This window comes from Choloepus didactylus, chromosome 14 (genome assembly GCF_015220235.1).
Source record: "Choloepus didactylus isolate mChoDid1 chromosome 14, mChoDid1.pri, whole genome shotgun sequence".
NCBI lineage: Eukaryota > Metazoa > Chordata > Mammalia > Pilosa > Megalonychidae > Choloepus > Choloepus didactylus.
In genome coordinates, this window is record NC_051320.1 from 24343699 (window position 1) to 24360557 (window position 16859).

The following is a 16859-nucleotide window of genomic DNA, read 5'->3' on the forward strand; positions in this document are numbered from 1 at the left end:
AATGAAATCAAAGATCAATGTTTCTTTTCAAAGAGTAAACACCGTGGTTGTTTTTCTTCCCATCCAGTTATGTAACTGTGGGGACTTGTTTCTTCGCTTTCAGGATTTGTTCAAAACACATTAAAGCTAAACAATAGGCGGGAGTCCCAACAGCAACCCTCAAGCTGTGCCTTGGAGCATTCTGAAGGGAGTGTGTTCTCCTAGGTTTGGGAACCTCCAATTAGTTGCGTCTCAAGTGCTCATCCTGTGTGTATGTGTGTGTGTGTGTGTGCGCGTGTGTGTTTAGTTAGCTGGCACGCAACACTTCCCTAGGGTTGTGTTTCCTTTTCCTGAGATTTGGCGAAGGGTAAAGGGTCGAAGTCACATGGATACAGGCATTTGATTAATGTCCAAGTCACCGCTGTGGCTGTCGGAGCCGCCTCCTCTCCAGCCCCAGCGGAGTGAGGCCGGAGCAGCGAGGCCGGCAAGCTGGTCCGGGCAGGGAGACCTTTCTCCCGGGAGGTTCCCGTGCAAAGCCCCGTGCCTCCCGACGCCCGAGTTCCCGCCGGAGCACCCTCCTGTTCCTCCGTCCCAGCCTCTCCGCAGCATGTAAAGTCGCCCGTCCCTGCTCGGACTCTGCGGAAGCAGCAACTTTTCTTTCTCGCGGCCCCGGGGCCAGGCATCAGCCGGCGGGCGAGCGCGCAGCAGAGCCAACCAGCCCGCGTCTCACCGCCCACCATGAGCGAGGAGAGCGCCAAGGACCTGGAGAAACAGCTTCGCCTGCGCGTCTGCGTGCTCAGCGAGCTCCAGAAGACCGAGCGGGACTACGTGGGCACGCTGGAGTTCCTGGTGTCGGTGAGTGCACCCGCGCGGCAACGCAGGGGGACCGCGGGGCGCGGGGTCCCGGAGAGGCCGCGGGAAGCGCGCGGCTTTGTCTGCGTGGGGACAGAGGGAAGCGTCGGAACATCCCGGGCGCCCGAACCCGCGCTCTGCCACTGTCGTCGCGGCAGAGTTAATCCCTGCGGAGATTTTTTGTTGTTGTTGTTAAACGCCCAGGGACGCCTTGAGTTGCCAGGGTCTTGGAGAGCGCCGGGTTTGAAAAGTTAGCTTGACTCGGAGAATGCACTTGGCTGCCCAGAGAATCCCAGCTGCCTCATCTGCCCTCACTTTACCTCCCTACCTGGCCTGCTTTCTTGCATTGTGTGATTTCGCCCCCTCTGCTCCTCCCCTGGGGATTTTATTTTAAGTGTTTGGCTTGGTGATGACGAGTTCAATTTGCTACATTCAGGTACTTTTTTTTTGTTTTTTTTAATCTTATCCTTGGATCTGCTGAAGCTTGCGTGCATTATTCAGATTACATGGCAGTGAAGTCCCTTTAGTTGTAATAATCTTTGAAACATTGGATTCTGGTGGGGCATACAGAAAGAACAGCGGGTTGAGATCTCTAGCAGCTGTTGCATATTAAAGCCATGTGTGGCGCTCACCCGGCCCTACGGTCCCCCACCCGGCTTAAATCTGTCCTCTGCTCTGTTTGGGGGTCCCTTGTTCACACTTAGCCCATGAGAGTGGTGTAATAAAACTTGTGTCAAACAGCCTCAAGATTTCTTAGAACTAGGCAGGAACTTTGTTTCAGAGTTCAAGCTTGACTTACTGGAAGTCTGCTTTGAAAACAAGTTCATTCATTTTAGGCCACGAGGGCAAAACCGAGTGAAAGAAACTTCTGAGACATGGCTCAAAAGTTGAATTTTCTCTATTCACTGCTGAAAAGACAAAGAACGTGGGGGATTGGCTCCTGTCCACCCGTTTGCCGGGTCTGAGCTTCACTCAAAGAACAAGGAACATTAGCCTTTACTTCTCCCTCCACCACCCCTTTCCCTCCCCCTGGTCTGAAGAGAAATGTTTCAAACGCCAAACTTCCTGCTCAGTTTTCTGAAATCGGTGAACTTTCTGCTTATCTTCATGATAGAGGAAATTCACTTCTTGGTTATGGCAAGAAGGAAGGAACCAATGTCTCAGGTGATGTAAGATGCAGTGGTTGGCTTCTGGTTGACTTCTCAAATTAAAATCAGTGTACTTCCACATTCCTTGGAAATGTATAAATATTTGAGAATATTTGGTGATGTATAGAATTGTACACTTCATGCAGCAATGCCTGTCAAAAAAGCACATTTTTAAAGGAGGTTTGACTTTTAATAGATCCAGATTTGGCTTTCCTGAAACTTTGTTGGTGACAGACACCTTTAAGGATTTTTGAAGTATCTGAGTCATTTCTTAAACAGCATTAGTTACTCCTTTCTGGAGGTACATGAAAAAAGTATTTTACAGAGTTCTAATTTACAGAATTGACAGCTAAATTAATCTAGGGTATTATTTATGATTTCACTCTTCTCATGGAGAAATGATTGACTCTTCCATTTTTCCTTTGTTCATTATTTGTCCTTGTATACGTACACGTACATCCAACGCACTAATTGGAATGACTATCAATTCTAAGCAAAAGTTTACCCTGGCTTTTTTTTTTTTTTTTCATCTTATACCCATTCAAAGCCTAAGGTTATTTATAATACATTATTAGATTTTCCTTTTTGGGGATTATTTTTGGCCACATTTAATCTCCATATTGTTTTACTTGTTGATCTTCAGTTGAGGTAGTCAATTTCATTTTAATCTTAGCCTAATCTAATACGTATCAAGAACTTTAAAAATATTCAATCCCTTTGGCCTTGTATTTCCTTTTCTAGGAATGTCTCGTAAGGGAATGATCAGAAATGGAGCCAAACAATAAAAGTTATTTTAAAATAATTAACCTGAGCTTAAATAAGCTGAATGGTAAATTTGTGGCAAAAATTTGATAGAGTATTCCTAAATCCAAAATAAATATTTGTTAGATTAATCATTGTTTTAGATATCTATGTCATTGCTTCAAGCCATTAGCAATGATGGAGGGGTGTTGCTTATCTCTATTGGGAAAAGGAAGAAGAGAAAGAGAACATCTTTACATCTTTTTAGTTCTACCATGAGCATATTTTTACTTACAGGCACACAAATATACAAAAAGGTATGATTTTTTCCTCGATTAAAAGATCATATGCCTTGAGGGGAATACTTTTCTCATAAATATGAAGATCTTTCTTCTGATTCTCTCTGTTTTCAGTCGCAACTGTTTGGTGTTTCACGGGGAGAGCACTTTTCCCCACATACCCGACCTGCACATCTGTATGCATCTCTGCTCTTTGCCACCCAGGCACACACTCTTTGTTTGAGCAAAGCTCTTGTCTTTTAAGCTGGCTGCTGTCATTTAGAGTGGCTTGCCATTCCCATGATGCACCATTTTTTCTCATGCTTCTGTCTTCCCTCCTCTTGGCAGCCTTTGCTACCTGGTCAGTTCCTTCTTGGCTTTCAAGGCTCAGCTCAGCTCCTTCATAAAACCTTTTAATGAACTGTTCTTTCTCTCTGCCCCTCCTCCAGGGTAAGCTCTCCCTCCTTTGTACTCACTCCACCCTGTATTTACTTTTTCCATGGTGCAAAAGTAGTTTATGCATTTATTTGTTTACCTTCTTTTCATTCTATTAGAATATAAGATCCTTGAGGGCAGGGGCACATTATATTCATCTGCGTTTCCCCAGAATTTTGTTCAAAGCTTGTGACATAGGAAGGACTCAAATGCTTACTGTGCCGGTTTGAATGTATTATGTCCCCCCAAAAAGCCATATTCTTTGATGCAATCTTGTGGGGCAGACATAATAGTGGGGATTAAGTTGGAACGTTTGGATTAGGTTGTTTGCATGGAGATGCACCCCACCCAACTGTAGAGGATAACTGATGGGATATTTCCATGGAGGCGTGGCCCCACCCATTCGGGGTGGGCCTTGATCAGTGGAGCCATATAAATGAGCTGGCTCAAGGAGAGGAAACAGAGTGCAGCTGTGAATGACATTTTGAAGAGGAGCAAGCTTGCTGGAGAGGAGCATACTGGGAGAAAGCCATTTTGAAACCAGAACTTTGGAGCAGACGCCAGCCACATGGCTTCCCAGCTAACAGAAGTTTTCCAGACGCCATTGGCCATCCTCCAATGAAGGTGCCCGATTACTGATGTGTTACCTTGGACACTTTATGGCCTTAAGACTGTAACTGTGTAGCCAAATAAACCCCCTTTTTATAAAAGCCAATCCATCTCTGGTGTTTTGCATTCCACAGCATTAGCAAACTGGAACACTTACTGAGTGAATGAATGAATCAATGAATTGATCCATCCTCAATCCCCTCACCCCATTTTTTAAAATTCAGTTTACTGATATAGTCACATTATCATACAGTCATCCGTTGTGTACAATCAACTATTCACAGTACCATCATCTAGTTGTGCATTCATCACCCCAGTCTATTTTTTGAACCTTTTCCTTATACCAGAAAAAGTAAAAATACAAATAAAAAATAAAAGTAAAGAAGAACATCCAAATCATCCTAATTTTCATTTAGTTTTTGTTCCCATTTTTCTACCCATCCATCCATACACTGGATAAAGGGAGTGTGATCCATAAGGCTTTCACAATCACACTGTCACCCCTTGTAATCTACATTGTTATACAATCGTCTTCAAGAGTCAAGGCTACTGGGTTGGAGTTTGATAGTTTCAGGTATTTATTTCTAGCTGTTCTGATACATTAAAACCTAAAAAGGGTTATCTATATAGTGCATAAGAGTGCTCACCTCTCGACTCCATTTGGAATCTCTCAGCCACTGAAATTTTATTTTGTTTCATTTTGCATCCCCCTTTTGGTCAAGAAGATGTTCTCAGTCCCACGATGTCAGGTCCAGATTCATCCTTGGGAGTCATATCCTGCTTTGCCAGGGAGATTTACACCCCTGGGAGTCAGGTCTCATGTAGTGGGGAGGGCAGTGAGTTCACCTGCTGTGAGTCCCTCACCCCATTTTTAAGGACAGTTTTCCAATTATCTTTAAAATTCTGATTCCCTTGTCCTTCCATTTGGTCTGTACTGATAGTGGAAGTTTTTAAACTTTTGCTTAGGCACAAATCCATTTATGTAACAAAAAGTTTTAAATTAAACATGTAGTACCTGCATTTAAAACCAAAACATGATTTAAATCAGGCATGGAGATATTAAAAACTTTTCAATGCCCCATTATTCCATTTTATTCTAAATTTTCCTGTGAGATCATGGATAGGTTACATTATTGAGATTAATTTTTTATGTTATAGGCAAAATGGTAGAGTGACCTAATTTGCTTGAATCTTGTATGTTTTGCATGAATCTGTGTTATTGTGCTTCATTAGAAATACCCTAAAACATTTTTTAAAAGAAATGATTACATACTGGATAAAATGATTTATCCAGTATTTGATGTCTAAAGTCTGAATAATAGATTGCAACCAGTTTTTCGGTTTGCAGCCCAGCCACACAGCATGCCAAGATCTTGATGGGTTCACAGACCCTTCTGAGTGGGTAGAGAACAGGTGGACACAGGGTTGGCTTCATGGGGAGAGTCTTGGGGAGTCATATCAGGCTTTGCCTCCCAGAGGGGCCCCTTACTTGGTTTAATGCTCTGCTACTGCTATCTTGAAATTCTAACTAATTTTATCTTTGAACTTGTGTTTGACAAGTGAAGTCCAGTGGGACAACAGAGCATGCACATGAGCAGGAGATACATAATATAAAGAAAAGAGCTTTGTATGTTAGTACCTTAAATAGCCTTTTGAGCAAGGAGCCCCACGTTTTCATTTTGTGCTAGGCTCAGAAAATTATGTAGGCAAGTTTCACTGTGGGCAAGTGGCATTGAGGTAGGATGACCATGTAAGTTACTGTCTAAATGGATACACTTCTGAGAGTGAAGGGGGTGCTGTTAATAATTACACTGGGGAGTAGATGTCAGTTGGGAGTGTTCCTGGAAAACCAGAAAGGATGGTCATCTCACATTGTCGGCACATCAAAACTTAGGCTGTGTGTCTTGTCAGAAACAAAGGATTTTGCAATTTGTTGCCTGTCTAGGCTTTGGCCTTAGATACCGCAGAATTTAGTCCTGTCTCTGATTTACTATGTAATTTTAGACACATGCCTAAATTTTTCAAGGCCTGTTTTCCTAGTGGAAGACATTATCACATTTCTCAGAGTTACTGGAAGGATGGGATATGTATGCATTGGGTTCATTCGGTGTCTGGCTCATAGGCGGGCCCTATAAATAGTTACTGTCATTTCCTCAGATGCTGCAGTGGTCATAAAGATCCACACATATTGGTGATCTTTAAGATGGAATTTTCTCCTCCTTTTATATTGTTCTCTGCCCTTTTGTCTCTGAGTCTTTTCTTGGCTTCCTGTCTTATGCCTCCCTTCTGATGGTGCAGTCTTTCCCTGGCATTCTTGTAAATGCTCTTTCTTATCCCTCTCTGACTGTTGCAAAACTCATTCTGCTCAGTTGACTTTATGAGAGTGAAAACACTATGTTCTATGTAATAATAACCATAGTTAGCACAGTGCTTCACAATTTACACAAAGCAATTGCATATTCTTTATCTGATTTGACTTAACACATGTGTATCTCTTATCTCCCAATATGGAATCATGTCTTTCCATCTGTGTTCCTTGGAGCTCCAGAGTTATGTGGTTTAATTTGAGGGTCCTTCCAGGGGGTGGGGTCGGAGGTGGGGGTAGGAGGTGGATGTTGGGGAGAGGAAAATGGGGAGCTGAATTGTTAGGGTTTTAGGCTCTCCCACTTTGGCTTCTACCATTGTAGCCCCACCTTTCTTTGAGCTGTGTTTTTGCTAAAGCACTAACCTAGATGGCAGACTCCCAGAAAGCAGGAACCATGCATTTACTTCCTATGTGCACTTTTCTTGGTCTAAACATAGTGCTTTGTAAATAGCAGGTGTTCAGAAAAAAACAAACAGGCAAACACCCCCCCCCCCCATGCACACAACAAAAACAGAGACTGAGTGAATCTGAAAATGACTTCTTTCAGTCATGTTCTGACTTTTCCAGGTAAAGATTAATTGGTTCAACAAAAAATGCTTGGGGCTTGTTCCAGACTCTGGGGACTCAAAAGAGAAAAAAGATGTAGTCTTAACCATATTATGCTGTTAACTTGGTGGAAGAGACTGAAGTGTTCCCAAATAATCACAAGACAATGTGAGTAGTGCAACAATAGCAGTTATAAGCAGAGTGACTCTTCAGGCTGGGAGTCAAGGGGGGTTTAACAGAAGAGGGGATCCTGGAGCTGGCCTGGGAAGGGTGAATGGGAATGGGCCAGATAGGGCTGGGGATTTTCCCTCTGGGAGGAGCAGCATGTGTATGTAGTGTGGCCAAACCTGGTATGCTGTGACTGGAGAAAAAAGTTATCTACGCTTTTTTGGTATAAGTAGGAGATGAAGCTAGAGAGGTAAATTCAGGCCAGTTTGGGAAGGATCCCATTCTTAAGAATTTCGGCTTTCTAGGCAGTGAGTAATCAATTGTGAGGGGTCACTTGCTCTCTAATAATAAATAATAAACGAGTCCAAGAACCACCACAGTTGGCAGTGAGAAGGGGGTCTCCCACAGGAAGAAATTGCCAGACTGAGAGACCCTGGATCTGCGTCTCACCTGGGAGTTCCTGCTTGTTTACCCTCTCCCTGTGCCTCACCATCACTGCTTCTCCAGTACTTCACACAAGCAGAGGGAGAATCCCTTTCCTTGAGTTCCTTTTAATCTGGGACAGATTATCACCTTCAAAAGTCCTTACTTCTCACTAAGGGGGAGCACAGGCCAGTCATCATAGAAACTGCAAGAAACTTAAACTCAGTCTGTTGTATGTAATATAAAGTTTCTGCTCCCACCAAACTGATGTTGCTCTCAGGATCTGCTCCATTTTTACCCTGAACCCTAAAATAGCTCTCATTCAGTCTTCCTGGCTGGGTACAACTCCTGGCTGACTTGCTGGTGTTTGCTTTTCTGGTCATTGCATGAATATGCATACATAAAGGATGCTTCGAGAAGCTGCCTTCAAGACATCTTGTCTCTTGTGGTGAATGTTGTGTGAACTAAATGGGGTTCTTAAAACTGATTTGGGGGGTATTAATCATTGGGCTAGAGCCCATCCCCTCCACAGGAGGATGTGTCTTTAGTTCTTACAGTTTCATCTGGATAATTATACCTTATTATAAAGCCATGATAGTAATAGTAGAGTAGTAGCTAATCAGATTAGATTCATTAGCAAGAGAATTCTGTCAACAGATTTGAGGATGAAGACTGAATGGAGTCTGGGTTACCCATTAGAAGTTACTCTTGTTATTGCTCCAGGTTAAGAAATTCGGAATGTCCGATCGAAGATGTAAGCAACAGAGAAGGTAAAAATCAAGAACAGTAAAAATCCCACATCAAACAAGAGACCCAACAACTATGAGACATTGCTTGCGTAGAATCTTTACTTTTTTGAGTTCACTTAGAAGTGGAAGTTTAAGTAGAATGGATTGTTTTGAAGACTGATGGAGAGTGTTGTTAATTGAGAAACCAAATGCAAGAGATGGAACATCACTGGGAGGAGAAGGAAACGGACTCTGCTTTTGGACATGCAGCGTTGCAAATTCTCCTATGAATTTTGGAAATAGGAATGTGAAGATTTAGATCCTACACTTTGAGCAGTAGTAAAGGGAATCAAACACTGAGCTTGGATGTATGACAGTTTTTATCATGTCCACTGAAAATAATTATTTAAATGTTTTCTTAAATACATCGTATAAATAAATGACCACTCCTAGTTTATTACATCCATTATGACTAGGTTCAAATCTTGGTAATAATGACATAATCTTTTTTAAAATCATCATACAACTTGTATAGAACTCTATTTTACACTTAATACACACATCAATCATTATACACAATTTAAAAAAAAGAAATAATGATTGATCTGATAACCCTTTCAGATGATTACATTTTTTCAAAGTGCATGCCTTTTAACAGTGTTCTGTGGAATGTTCTTTTGTATACCTAGTATGTATATTTTGCCAAATAAAATTGTTGTGTCTGTGTTTTGAGTACTATCAATTGATCCCTAAATATTTGATTTTGTTTACATTAGTTCTTAAAATGCTTTATTTTCTTTCGTAATAAATGAATTTTTACCCTTCTGCCCAACTTCATAAAATTGTACTAGCCACATTAAAATACAGATCTTCTTTGATATACGTTACATGAAATAATCAACACTTCAGAAAAAAATCCCTTAGTAAATGTTTTATTGCTTAAAATTGTGATTGGGTTCACTTTTCCTGTGGTATTAAGTACAGTCATACAAATTCTGACATTTTAATAAAATTTTTTTTCATTTTTTCCCATTCACATGAATTATTACATTTGATCTGAGATAAATTGTAATTTTTAAGAAAATTGATCACATGTTGAGGTTGTGATTTTTAAACACTTGTAGTTGTTATGTACTATTTCAGACTTCCATTCCTGAAATCAGTTTGTTGTATTTTAGCCTTACCCTATAGCAAAGCCTTATGTACAAAAAAGGACCTTATTTTGTTACAGAATATCTAAGCCAAGGACATTGCATTCCATGATTAATGTGAAATGCGTATTTTCCCATTAACAGGCAAGTCCTTCATTTCAAAAGGTTAAATTGTATAATACTTAAGAAATGACTCTGGCTGGCTAAATTTAGAATACTGATATAAGAATATTCTCTGGGTTGATAGCAAAATATGACAATATAGATTGGGTGAATGTTTTTATTCATTTTTAAAGTTTTGCTTCTTTGACAGAGTCAAAAAGCAGTTGATATCTAGGCTTGACTTTGCTTTGCCACTTTTGTTACTTTATCTAGGTTGTCTTCTTGCCTATAGTAGAGGCCTTATAGATGATGACACATTTTTAGTGATTGTGCAAGAAATGTTGATGTTTTCCTTTGATGCCTTATAATACATCGGTGTGGCCTTGTTTTCATGCTCCCTTGGAGTTCTAGCCTCTTCTTATTTGAGACTGTTGCCCCAAACGAAGAAATCTTAGGATTCCAGAAATGACATCCCCCATTCTAAAGTTTTATTTCTGTGAGTACACTAGGGCAAGATCAATGGAAAGACACTATTATACTTTATTAAATCACCTAAATGTTAGTTCTGTACCCACATACGTACACCAATGTTACTTTAGTAATTCATTATTTTTCCAGAGGTGAATTATGGCCAGGTGGGACTTTCATATTCTACACTATGTAGCTGTATGATGTTTGACTTTGTGTTCCTTTAATGTATTTTTATATTTTATAGAGAAATAGTTATAAATATATTTATGATTATAAATATATTATAATTTTTCTATAAAATATAAAAATGCAAATATATGAAATACATAGAATATTAATATATATTGAAATATAAACATACTTTTTATAAAATTTATTTGGAATATTGTATATACAACTTTGTCTCAATTTTTCTTGTACATCTTAGTTAGAGCTCTGGTAGAGACTTCTGATTGCCCCCATATCCAATAGAATGGGTTCTTCTATAGTGATACAAGTTTTAGCTCAGTACATGATTGCATTTTCCCACCTCCCTTGCATTTAAGAGTGGGTATATGAATTGGCTTTGGACAATGGGACGTGAGCCATCTCTGCTACATTTTGGCCCAAGTGCTACTTTAGGCTTGTGTCCTCAGAATATCATTTATATCAATACTTGAATTACTTTACTATAAGAAACTATTGTATTTAATATATAATTTGGGCTGTTTTTCCCTAAGATAATATATATTTTGCCCATCACCTGATATTTATCTATCTCCTTATATGTGTTTCCACTGGCTTTCAATACAGGAAGATTTGGGAGATTTGGAGATTTTTGTGATTTATTTTTCTGAGGCCTCCAAAAGTATTCCAGGAATACTGGAATATGTGTTAAACACTGCATATTCATATATAACAGACAACTGCCTGCAAGGCTTCTATCATCATAACTAACACAAGACATCTTGGTCAGTTTCTAAGTGGGAGAGTGGGGATTCTGAGTAGATGCTTTGTACAGTTTTTCTAAGATGTTCTGCTGGCCCAGAGCATTTCTTAATCGTAGGAGTGGTGTGATTAGTCAGGGCTAGGAATACCAAGGCAGATATTGGAACTTGTTGACTCTGGAAGTATACAGAAGTCAGGAAGGAACGGTGGTTCATTTCAGGCAAACCATCAAGAGGAAGAAAGCAGCAGAAGCTCGTGGTCCATCCAAGACAGGGTGAGAGCCAGGCCAGCACTTAGGAGCCAGAGATTACCCAGAAACCAGGAGGTTTCACTTACAGAAATAAGGAAACACATTAACCTTTTAAAAATAGACAACCTTAGTTCTACTATTGTTATCCGTTGATATATGTGATTGCTGAGATTCGTTTTAGTCTAATTCCTCTTGGATCATTCTGGATTTCTGTGTACTTTTGTTACTCAGTTCTTCATAGCAGGTTTGAACCTTTGACTTCATGTGTTAAATATAGCTCATGTTTACCCTATATATGATGAAATCATATGCTATTTGAGGCAAGGGCTAATTTTATATATATTTTTATACCTCTTCTGTCCAAAATGTGTTGCTCTGCATTCAATGGATATTCTACAGATCACTTTAATTAGGAGGAAGCAATAATGTAATTTAAACACAAATGAAGTAAATCACATAGTTAAAATGACCATTAATACTAGGAGTGTTCTGTTTGCAAGATCTACTTCTTTTGATAGAATAGATCTAGAAGCGTAACTGCCATTCCTGTATTCCTGGAATTAAGTTTGATAAATAGGCCATATTATACAGATAGTGGTATTTTCCTCAGTTTCTTGGTAGGAAAATTAGCACAGCCCTATAATCTTAGCCTTATAATACAAAAGGGAAATGTGTGATGGTTAGATGAATATAGCTTTGTATTAATGTGAGAAAGTAATGTGTGTCCTGTATATTTTTCAGTGAGTTTGTAATTCTCACATATAAAAATGGACTTCCCCTGGATGTTGAAGTTTTTTGAGAGTAGCAAATTTTTTTTAGGATTTCAGGTTTTTGGTTTTTTTTTTTTAAATTATTCTTGAGGTTGACTTAGCTATAAGGAACATAGTTGGACTGTTGGAAAATTTGAGAGCTTAGCTGATACTGAGTGGATTCTCGATTTTAAAAATACATATTTCTGTATTTGAGGATTTGGATCATATTCTACTTTAATGGCATCAGGAAAATACAAGCAAATCTTAAGGAGAGATCCAGATAATCAGCCAGAATACTTAAATAATTTTTTAAAAGAGAAAAAAATCTAGTAACTAGATTTAAAAAAATAATTGCCTGATTGCCTGTAGGTTTACTATTTTGTATTATGTAATCCCCTATAAATTTTTACAGTCTGTCAGAATTCAAAGTTCCAATTTTGTTTTCTTTGTTCTAGAATTTTCCTTAGTCTTTAATATATGTTGTGTGAAACTTGCTGTATTTTTTTTCACAAATACGGAACTAAAATATCTAAAAATATTGCCACAAAGTAGAATCAAGAGTGATTTTTACTCATCTCTAAAAATAACTTCTTTAATTTGTGAAAGACCTTATCTTTACCATTGTGTATTTTGAGTGTTAGAGCATCTAAATAGTCTCTAATATGTTAAGCATTATGATTATGCCCTCCAGTAACTGTTTTCAAGAACATAGGATCCAGATTTTGATTCTTCTAGAACCTTTATGCTAAAGATTACAGTGTACTAAGGCGTCTCTATTGAGCACATACTGTGTGCCAATCAGTGTTTTAGACTCAGAGGAAATAGCACTGACATGAATGAAAAATCCCTGCTTTCATGGAGCCTCTACTCTACAAGACAAATCAGTAAAATTTGTAATGTATTTTAAATGTAAATGCTAGGGTAATAAATGAAGTAGAGAAGGGGAATAAAAGTGTGTGTGTGTTTTGAAGTTTTATGTAGAATGAACTGGTAGGGGTTCATTCCTTTCTGTCACACTTATTACTGTAAGTCTAAAAATATTTGAAGATAGCTTATTTTTCAACATTAACTTTAACAGGCAATATCCAATAGGAAAGTGCTAATCAAGGCTCAATTAGTCAGTATAATTATAATACACAGGTGAATTTAATTCAGATGAACCTTGCTAAAAAGTTAATAGAGCAGATTAGTGAAAGCTTGATGACTAAGACTTGAGGCTAGTTAATTAGCTAGTTAATTCTTTAGCTGTCACTTTTCCAAACATTAACTTTAATATGTAGGCATATATTTTTTGATGGTGCAACCTAAAAATACTCTACCTCTTTCTGTTATGTTTTACCATTGAGGAGCTTATTTTGTAAAGCACATTTTGTCAATAGTTTCATGTCCCAGCAGCTTTGTGTCTAGTGGGAATTGCAGCCAATGTTAGAATTAATCAATGGTGGGAATCCAGCTCTCCAGACCACTGAAAAGCCTCTGCTGGAAATGAAGTGTCCTTTAGCACTGAGTGGATTGAAGCATTGAGAAACTGGGGGAGGGGAGTTGGAGACTCTGATGAGCAGCAGGATCTAAAGACAGTTTAATGAAGGTTACCGTAGATAATCCCAGAAATGAGTTAAATGCTAAGGTATTAAGGGCTTTCATTCATTTTACTCATTTAATGTCTTCATTCCCTAAGAGGGAACAGGAAAAGTAAAGAATACCTTGCAAACCGCCCCCACACCCCCTTCTGCATTATCCTGTCTTATGGTCCTAGAGAAGTGACTCCCTTGAGAGGTGTGACAGCTGGATGCAGTCCCTTTGTGGCCAATAAAGGATCATTGGGAGCCCCTGCCAAAGACTGTGGGGGAGGGGAAAGGTCACTTAAGGACTGCAGAAAATATTCTTTCTCCCTGCATCCTGGGCCTTGTTTCTTTATTGTTAATAGAGTTTAGGGGCTTGTATTCTTTCTGGTGCTGAAGTTTTTTTTCAGTCTTAGTTCTGTGATATTTTTTAGGCAGGCTTTATGGAGATGAATATTTCATTCTTCAGTAGATCCTGAGTTTGTAGCACAAAAGAAGGGAAGTAGATTTATTACTATCATCATTACCAACTTCAGAATAGAACTTGGTGAATAATTAAACTTCTGTTAGGCTTTAAAAGAAGTATAACTGAAGGGAGGGGATTTAGCTGGCTGTATCCTTTGCTAAGATTTTGTGCTTTCCTCTTCCGTTTCTCTCTAATGAGACCATTCTATAGCTAATACATCGTAAAAGTTAAAAGGAAGTGCAAACACAATTACCACAGAAAGCTGAAATGTTTTCCAGTCACTTCTCCTTTGTGCTGTTTGTGGTGTGTCTGTCTGATTGTTTCAGATTAAGGAAAAACTTGAGTTCTTAAGTATCCTTTATCAGTGGAACTGGTTTTGACTGGTGTGAATCTGACAAAACTGGGACGAAATCGACCTTAAGGTTAAGAGCCATTATACCAAACCTCAAAACAGTGTTCAGAATACATGTGTTCAGCTTTAAAGGCAAAATTTGCCTAATGAAATAATTCAGGATACATGGTATAAAGACTGCACAACAACAACTTCTGATCTCCAGCTGCAAAGACTTCAGTGCAATTCAATTCTGACTTTAACTCCTTGGAGTCAGGCCAGACCCCACCAGGAAAGGACGATCCTTTACAAGACTGCCCTTCAGATACTGGGCACAAGTTCAGGGGCTCAGGCCACCTGAACTTCTCACCAACTGGCTACAAATTCCAGGGTTCGCATCAGCCCCTCAGGTTCCATAATTTGCTAGAATGACTCACAGAACTCACTGAAAGTTCTGTACTCATGATAACAAGTTCTTGTAGTGAAAAAGACACAGGTAAGAAACCAAAAGGAAAGACACATAGGACAAGGTCTGGGAGGGTCTCAAACATGAGCTCTTGTGTCCTCAGAATATGTCACTGTCCTGACACAGAGATGTACCTTCTCAATCATGGAAGCTCTGGCAACTTAAGTGCCTAAGAGTTTTTACTGGGGGTTTCATTTCATAGTAAACATAGCAAGCATGATTGATGGGAAGCATGATTGAGGGGAAGCATGATTGATGGTAAGCATTTCATAGTAAGCATGACTGATACCCAGGTGGCTGAACTTAAGTCTCCAGCACCTCCTCTCCTTCATGGAGGTTGGGCTGATATCTGGAGGCTCAAAGCCCAACCCCCTACAATCACATGGTCGGTCTTCCTGGTGTGAACAGTCCCTTCCTAAGGATGCAGATGTGGCTGCTCACCCTGAGTCATCGTTAGCATAAATGATCAGGTGTGGTCTGGAGGGCGAACAAAACCGTCCTATCAAGGGACATTCCAAAGATTTAGAGGTTACCCTCCAGGAACCAGGGACAAAGACCAACCAAATTCTTTATTATGCTACACAGGCCTGGGAGGGAAACTAGAAATGTAACATCCCTTTAACTCTGGAACATCCCTTGGAGGTTCTGAGGTGTTCTGCTGCACCCTCCTCAGTGTGTTGGTGCTCCTCTGGGCATCAGGTTGCGGTGGGGCCGGGTCACCTGGAATAGGTGGCACTGAGTGCCGATGGTGCTAATTTCTCAAGAGCACAGTGGATTTGGTTAGTGCGGTCACTGGGAAGCTAGGCTGAGTTTAGAATTAAGTCTAAGATAATGTCTGGACATGCCAGAGGGCCATGGAAGGAACTGGGTCAGAAGTTAATAGCAGAGACCCCTGTGGTCTGAGAGCCAGAGCCAAAATGTGGCTTTCAGGCACGCTGCCACCTTTTAGACTTGAGCAGTGTCATCCTGGCTGCTCATCCCCTTCCCTGGCACTGTGGTCTTCTCCTTGAGGGGGACTTCAGCAGGCACCCTTCTCTCCTTCTCTTTTAGGACCGTCTTGGCAGGGACAATTTTCCTGGATTTGGAGTGGCTTATGATATGGACTTAAGGCTTGTAATTGCTTCTGAGGGATGAATGATCTCATAATAAGAAGAAATAGGCCCTATATTTGTAACCCAAGGAGAGGTAGCTCTTAACTGCCTTAACTGTTTCTTTGGATGTTTAGAGCAATCATTTCAGTCAGTTTATTGTTATTCTCTCATAGTTCATTTCCTACTCAGGAGGGTGTGCTGGCTTACATCTATTATGTACCCCATGAAAGGCCATGTTCTTTTAATCCAATCTTGTGGGGGCAGACCTATTGTGGGTGGGAACTTTTGATTAGGTTGTTTCCGTGGAGATGTGGCTCCGCCCATTCAAAGGTGGGTCTTAATAGCCTTGCTGGAGTTCTCAATGAGAGGATAAAAGGCAGAGACATTTTAGAGAGAGCTCAGAGATGCTAAGAGAGACAGAAACCCAGAGACATTTTGGAGAAAGCCATTTTGAAACCAGAACCCAGGTGAAGAAGGACAAGCAGACGTTGCCATGTGCCTTCCCATGTGACAGAGGAACCCCACATGCCATCAGCCTTTCCTCAGAGAGGGCCTCTGCCTCTTGATGCTTTAATTGGGACATTTTCATGACTTAGAACTGTATATTTGCAACCTAATAAATCCCCATTGTTGAAAGCCAGTCCATTTCTGGTATGTTGCATTATGGTACCTTTAGCAAACTGGAACAGAGGGTTTATTAATGTTTTATGATTACTGTATAATTCAGAAAACTATTTACCAGGCACCAGACCTTCCTTAATAAGTGAAGTCTGGTGACTGAACCCCTAGGAAAAGCTTGGAAACTTGCCACACAACTTGTTTGAAGACTTCTGTTCATTTTGGTCAGCAGATTGATTTGGGATGGGCCTGCCTTCTTTCACATATGTCCCCAAGTCATACACATGAGGTGGGTTGCTCCAAATAAAAGGTTTAGAATTATGAATCTTTTGCCCATCATCTGATCCTGACTCCAGTCTTAACGCCGTACAATTAAAGTTTTGATAGCTCCATTTGTTCT

The 16859-nt window shown here is 40.0% G+C and overlaps 1 protein-coding gene across 3 annotated transcripts in view; it reads left to right on the forward strand.

Moving 5' to 3' along the window:
- The first annotated feature begins 254 nt into the window (after window positions 1-254).
- PREX2 (phosphatidylinositol-3,4,5-trisphosphate dependent Rac exchange factor 2) overlaps window positions 255-16859 on the forward strand; it is a 332829-nt gene continuing 316224 nt past the window's right edge. The window contains exon 1 of one of the 3 annotated variants that reach the window (XR_005211591.1): window positions 255-834. Coding sequence is in view for 1 of the 3 variants with exons in the window: in XM_037802580.1 (XP_037658508.1) it covers window positions 718-834 (117 nt within the window). In the remaining 2 variants the exon portion in view is untranslated. The remainder of the gene's footprint in view (window positions 835-16859) is intronic. The other 2 variants (XR_005211590.1, XM_037802580.1) reach the window with 2 other exon arrangements.